This window comes from Octopus bimaculoides, chromosome 3 (genome assembly GCF_001194135.2).
Source record: "Octopus bimaculoides isolate UCB-OBI-ISO-001 chromosome 3, ASM119413v2, whole genome shotgun sequence".
Lineage (NCBI taxonomy): Eukaryota > Metazoa > Mollusca > Cephalopoda > Octopoda > Octopodidae > Octopus > Octopus bimaculoides.
Window position 1 is genome coordinate 71,088,082 of NC_068983.1, and position 7,464 is coordinate 71,095,545.

The 7,464-nt window shown below is 35.5% G+C and overlaps 1 protein-coding gene across 2 annotated transcripts in view; it reads left to right on the forward strand.

Moving 5' to 3' along the window:
* LOC106868055 (uncharacterized) overlaps window positions 1-7,464 on the forward strand; it is a 675,046-nt gene that overhangs the window by 261,897 nt on the left and 405,685 nt on the right. Inside the window, exon 3 of one of the 2 annotated variants that reach the window (XM_052966215.1) lies at window positions 3,818-5,449. The exons of the other annotated variant lie outside the window; for it this stretch is intronic. Within the exon in view, the coding sequence (XP_052822175.1) occupies window positions 3,818-4,044 (227 nt within the window). The 3' untranslated portion in view covers window positions 4,045-5,449. Of the gene's footprint in view, window positions 1-3,817; window positions 5,450-7,464 lie in introns of those variants that run through there. 2 annotated transcript variants of the gene reach the window in all.

The following is a 7,464-nucleotide window of genomic DNA, read 5'->3' on the forward strand; positions in this document are numbered from 1 at the left end:
GGGCTGTTCCTAGCAGTGCTATTCTTTAGACAGTGTGTAGTGTTGAGGATCCAGGTATAGCTTCTACGTTTTTGTTATTGTCATTATTATTATTACTATTATTATTATTATTATTGTTCAGTAGTTTTATTTTTATAACGTGCTTTCACTTCACTACCGAGCGCAGCTCTGTGTGCCTTGGGTATGTGCTGTGGTTTGCTGTGGTGCTCTTATGTATTATTATTATTATTATTATTATTATTATTATTATTATTATTATTATTATTATTATTATTATTGAACAGGTTCTAACGCTGGAGATGTACTGCGGTGTCAGCTGTTCACTACCAGTGAACTAAGATAACACATCTTATTTTTCGAGCACCTTCCGGAGTATTCGAGCGGTTCCATGCAGTACTGTTTTCTGCAAGTGCTCCACCCTTATTGCAGCCCCTGTTTGTTGTTGTTGATGTTATTATTATTATTATTATTATTATTATTATTATTATTATTATTGAGACGGTTATCTGGCAGGATCGTTAGCACGCCGGGCAGTATACTTAGCGACATTTCGTCCATCTTTAGGTTCAGATTGCGTCTAGATCGACTTTGTCTTTCATCCTTTGGAATCGATAAAATAAGTACCAGTTGAACGATGGGGTCGATGAAATAGATTTGCATCCTCTTCGAACTAGCTGGCCTTATGCCACAATTTGAAACTATTATTATTATTGTTGTTGTTGTTGTTGTTTTTGTTAAGGATAATAGCCACATCTTATTTCGGGTCCTTTTTTTGTAAGAAGGCGTTCAATTTATTTAATGATATAATTTTTAGAATCAGTATTTTGTTTGCTTATTGGTAGATATACTTTGTGTTTTGTTTGTGTTGCATGCCTGTATGTAAATCCTTAAAGAATATGCTCACAAAATTAGAATCAGACTCTTAAAAGTGGTTCTTTTCATATATTTAAATCATTTGAATCATAAAATTACCTTCCTAGCATAGCAAACTAATGCACTGCTTTAACTTTAAAGAAGAATGAAACAACAAAATGTTTCTACATCGTGATTCATATTTACATTCAAGTTTACAGAACTTATATCAAGTCTGTGTGGCAAATTTGGCCTTCTAGTCGAATACTCCGTGCAAGCAGTTACAATTTCGCTATAGCGAAGCTTATGAAATTTTTTTTAAATCTCTTTCATTGGGACCGATGCCTAATACCTGAATTAAAACTATTTTCAATAAATTTAGCATTAATTTGAAAGTTTCTTCTGATAAAAGAATGCACAGGAATAATATTAACGCAACTTACAATGTCATTTGCAGCTGTCGGTGATGCATTTGAATTGCATCATATACATAATCCCATTAGGCTGGACGTCATATAGCATACATAATATAAAGTGTATTAATAGATACGACTAAATATCCTGTTTTGTCATAGCCATTGAATAAAGAATATGCTTCGCAGCATTGTTTTCAAAAGCATAGAACTCTTAAATCTTAATCAAAGCTATTTTCGCTGTATCAACACATGAGAAACTAACAGAGTTTCAATTTGTAATTACGCAAGAAACTTATATCATATAACAACTAACATAGATTGAACTGTGAATATGAACACAACTTTGTTTTTATAATAATATTGTAAATACAGTATCACTGGAAATGTTAGCTATTAAAAGGAAGGTTGGACATGCTTGACAACATAGTCCATGCTATCCCTAAAAGCACAGGATGTTATTGTTGGTATGCCTGTTATACGTCTGAAGCCACGTTTTTGCCAGTTTTTTTATCCAACGCTGACACCAGTTCTTGTCCTTCAAGGCGAAGAATTTCTTTACAGAAGTTTCCACCCTTGGTTGATGAAGTGTCGCGAGCGCAAAAAGTGAGCCATGGGTTAGAACAAGTAATAATCGAAAGTATATTTGCCGGTTATGGAATCAGTTCGATTCTCTCAAATTCCTGGAGGTTATTCTGGGTCTTTCGAGCGGTATGAGGTCTTGCGTTGTCTTTTTGTAGAAGAGCTCGGTTTCTGTTAATCAACGGCAAGCATTTTAGTTGCGTAATGGCAATCATCCGCTCCAGTTGTTCGGAGTACAATCCTAATATGCATAAGCAGTGATTGGAGAGGGACCAACTTCAGGAACCTGTCACCAAACATGGGCGTTTCAAACACAAGGTGTGAGGGGATAATTCACTCTGAGTTCATTCCGACCGATCGAACCACCAGAGCCAACCTATACTCCTTAAAGTTGTTGTTGTTGTTGTTATTAAGGATGCCTGGCATTGATTACCAGAAAACGAGCTCTTCTGCAGTAAGACAATACTTGTACCACTCGAAAGACCGGAATAAACTCCAGGAACTTGAGCGAATCGAACTGATGTCGCAACAAGCATACAGCCCGGAACTATTCCCTTTGGATTATTACTTGTCCTCAGTTATGCTTCAACCGCTGCGCTCGCATGGCTTCAATAAAGAGGTGGTGGAAGCTTCGGGACAAGAGCTGGTATCAGTGCTGGATCAAAGAACTCACAGAAAGGTTGCTTTAGGGTGTGCAATACGATGGCCTCTATTTTGAATGTTAGGCTGCTTTTGTTGTAACTCGAGGAATAGAGCACATATGCACAATATTGTTTTCCAATTTTATCACAAGACCAGAAATTTCGGAGGAAGAGTAAGTCGATTACATCAACACCAATCCTCAAATGGTATTTATTTTATCGAACCCGAAAGTATGTAATCCAAAGTCAGCATAGGCGAAACTTGAACTCAGAGTATAAAGACAAACGAAATGCTGCTAGATACTTTGCTCGACGTGCTAACGATTCTACCAACTTGCGGCATTATAGCTTATTAATATTAATTACTTATAATCCTGCCGAGGTCGGCTTTACACTTCATCCTTTCAGAGTCGATAAAATAAGCACTACTTGAGCACTGAGATCGATGTAACCTATTTTCCCATCCAAAGATTTTGCAGGTCTTGTGTCAAAATTTTAAATCAACATTAACAAGCAATAAGGTGGCGCGCTATCAGAATCGTTAGCACTCCGTTCTTAACGCACTTCGCCCGTCTTCCAACCGGGATCCATTTTGCCTTTCATTCTTTCGACGTAAATAAATATGAGTCGAACACTGGTGTCGATTTAATCGATTTAGTTCTCCCCCAATTCTGTTGACCTTATGTCTAAATTTGAAACTGCTAATAGTAAGTAATCACTATATGGATGACATTTGACCTCTCAACTATTGTGGTTTGAATGGAATCACGTAAGAACAACTGGGCTATAGCCAAGCAAAAACAATGTGTTCTTTTCGTTCCCGTCACCTGAGAAACAGAACATATAAGATAACATACAACATAACACCTAATCGTATAAAAATTCCATGGTTCAAGGAAAAGAATATGGCTAATGTATGAATTCTAAGCTTTTCACCATTCCCGCGATACATAAACTTTCTTTTGCTCAAGATACCTTGTTTCTTCTCTCAACGCTATTATGATGGCTCGCTCACATTTCAACATCTTAACATAATCCATCTGAATATGGATTGCTTCGTTACCTGCAATAAATGTCATCAAAACACTTAAGTATTTCATTGCTATTAAAATTTTTCCCTGCATGAATACCCTTACCTATATCCAATGCTAAGATTGTGTTAATGCTGTTCTTAGATTATTTGTTATTTGCATGCATATGGAACTCACCAAATGATGTCAACGACTCTGCCTGCATATCTCACGTCCATTGATCTAATTAATTTTACTTGTAACGGTTCTTCTCTTATATCTGTCTTCTTTTTCTTCTTTCTCTTTTTCTTTCTTCTAGACGACTATATCCAATCTGACATTCCACTGCCAACAGACAAGAACGACGAGAATATTCTACCTTTTTTTCCTTCGAGCATTTCAAGTTATGCTTCAAATATTCATATCGATGCAGAAGCTGCCAGCAAAATAGCAGATCTTACTCGAACATTAACTAATAGGTTTGAAGCAGATTTTCGTAGCATGTGTTGGCTGTATATATATATATATATATATATGTATATATAAATACATATTTTGTATTCTTCAACCATATAAAACATATCATTTCGTATTTTGCTTGTGAAAATAGAGGACAGTTACAAACAAGCAATTAGATGAGGATTGTTAAAAATATTTTCAAGAAGTGAAAATATTAAACATTTCGGATCTTAAAAATATAGATCTTCGAATTAGCAGTTTGTTTTACATTTCAGGTGATAAGTTCCTTTAAACAGTGAAAGTAATGGTTGCTTAGCAGAGGTTTTACTCTGTGTTTAACAGATAAGGTTCAATGTATGGAAATTTAAAAAGTCGTATTTCTCACTGTCCTATTAAAATCATGAAATATAATATACGAATACATACATGCATAGACACACACACACACACACACACACACACACACACACATACATACATACCATTCAACCACGGTAATAGTTGAATATATTCTTAAGTCCACCATTTCGTTAATCGCAGCAGCTTCCAAGCTTCACCACTAATTCAGTTCTCAACTAACTTGCAAACTGTTAACAGTTTTAAAGAGGACATCTCCTCAGCTACACTTTGGCATACATAGTTCAATAGAAAAAAAGTTACATCAAAATATTTGCGACCACAAGGGGTCAGTAAGGCACTTATTCACCTTCAATTAACATAAACTTTTTAAATTTAAAATAAAAGTAAACTTTTCTTAGGCTTAAATTATAGGAAAATGTATGAGGAATTGAGAGTCGTTAGTCGCATTGAAGAAAATTAGTAGAAGAAAAGTTATGGGGTGAAATACCCCGAAATTTCGTGTAAGAGAGTGTAAGTAAGTAAGTAAGAGAGGCAGAAATGTTAGCGGGCCGAGCGAAATTCTCAACGGTATTTCGCTTGTGTTTACATTTTGAGTTCAAATTCCGCCGAGGTCGACTTTGCTTTTTATCCATTTCGGATCTATTCAATTTGACGTACAGATTTATTTCATTATTTTTTTAACTAAATACTTTGAAACTTCCAATACTGGTACAATGTGTCACGTACAACAGGGTTTACACTTAACGTTTTTGACAAAATTTTGTATTTTAGAAGTTATTTCGTCACAAGTTACAGAGTGACAATGGACAAATTCGTGTTTGACAAGTGCCAATACACGAAACTCTAAGCTTTTGCCTTACTCTCTAACTTCTGCCAATGATATATATATGTATATTATACATATGTCTGTAAAACATCTCATCACGCAATCAAACCAATGAAAGAGCCTCTACTTAGTCGCTCGACATGCTAAAAATAGCAGCCAATATATCCCCCTACCCAGTATTTTATAAGGTAAAATCCTAAATTATTAATTGACACATTAATTATCTTTTAACAGCAATGCCTAGAAAAATCATGGATTACATGGAAAAATGCTAGCATGAAAAGTCATATACTTAAGATTATAAACCTGGAAAAGTACAGGACAAGTTATTACACCTGTACAAGTATAGGACAAATTATTACTGCAAGTAAAGTAAAGAATAAGAAACATTTTACTTAAAATATTGCAGCTAAAATCAAAATTTGAATATTAAAAATATTTTATTATAATAACACTATATCTATTTAAGTAGAATTTGGCTAATTTACTTACCTTAAATACAGAAAAAAGTGACTAAGTAGACAAATTTACAAATTAGCTGAATAGTTTTGTACAATAAATTCAAAAGATGAGAACTGTAAAGAGTGATAAATTAGAAGAACTGGCATTCTCTGCTACAATATTTTAAGTAAAAAGTTTCTTATTCTTTACTTTACTTGAAGTAATGGTTTGTCCTATATTTTACAGGTGTAATAACTTGCCCTGTACTTTTCCAGGTTTATTATCTTAAGAATATTACTTTCCATGCTCGCATTTTTCCATGTATTATAGCTACTCTACCTCCATACAAAGGTATTGTTCAACAAAGTTTATGTATGCTATAGCTGAACTCAAATCTCTAATTTTCTTTGAAAAACTTCAATATACCCTGTTCTGCTCACTTCATCACAACCGCTTCCATTCATCTTTGTCACCAAATCTTTTTTCCAGAAGACTATACTTCATTGGATAAAACAAGTGGGAACCAGAAGGTGCCGGATCTGAGCTGCACTGTGCCCGGAGGAGAGAATGACAAGCTTACTTTCCCTTTCTCTGCTGGCTTCCCAATGATATCACCAATATGGACCGTTTTCAGATTCTTGTTCGGTTTCTTTCTTGTAATGGGTTTTCTAAGCTCGCTTTCTAAAGTACAGTCACGTTCCGGAGAATCAATTAGAATGTCGCTTTTGTCACCCCCACACTAGTCACCATGATTTGCATCGTTGATCACTGATTCATGATCATCCTAGCTATTGCGGAATAAGTGTAACTTCATTCAATAGACCGGTTTAACATTTCCAGATCATTTCCCTCCTTGTCACCAGATGAGAACGAACATGTATTTTCAATGGCTTCAGAGGCTTCCAGCAAAGAGGAGCAAACGTCCACCATTTTCTTCTTCAAATCGAGTCTCAACTGTCAAGATACACATTGTACTCACACATTCCGATACCCGAGGTATTCCACCACTTGAAAGGCACTGTGACTACAGTCCTTATTGCAGCAAGGTAGCAGTTTGTACCTGATCTGACTGCCTGAATCAATTCGTCCACCCATTGTTGATTAGTATCAGTAGTCGTAGTTGTGCTTCTACTACGTGGTTTGTATCCACAGCTGGTTCTGCCTTCTTTAAACTTCACTCATCTATGCATATTTTTCTTTTCACTGATAACCTTCACAAATTTTTCGTCAAGGAGTCAGTTTCTTCTGCTTGGAACCCATTATTTTGTTTGCATTGCAGTAGAACAAGAAGAATGGTTACTGCAGAAGATGTATTCTATCAATATGTGCAATTTGAAAATGCAATGTCCACTTTTGCATTATTTTTTATATGAGCCAAGTGTCCCAGATAAACCAACTTCGCGGCAGGAGGTGCAGATGAGGGCAGCTGCATCAAACTCTCTCATGCACCAAATGTCAATTCCGGAAAAGCATTCGTGAAATAAAATTATGTAGCAACACCAAATGGTAGTGCCCCAGAATGGCTACAGCTCATGAGTTGAAACTAGATAAAATGAAACAAATGAAAAAATGATCCGTGTGTATATATGTATATGTATACACACACACACACACACACACGTACACACATATCCACACACATACACACACATACAAACAAACACACACGTATTTATATAAACACACAATTATTTCCTAACATTTCAAGGTCAAAGTTTATTCAGCTCCATTCCAGTGTCCATTTATTTATCTATTCATCTATCTATCTATCTATCTATCTATCTATCTATCTATCTATCTATCTGTCTATCTGTCTTCTTGTCAGTCTGTGTATCTCTCTCTCTCTCTCTCTCTCTCTCTCTCTCTCTCTCTCTCTCTCT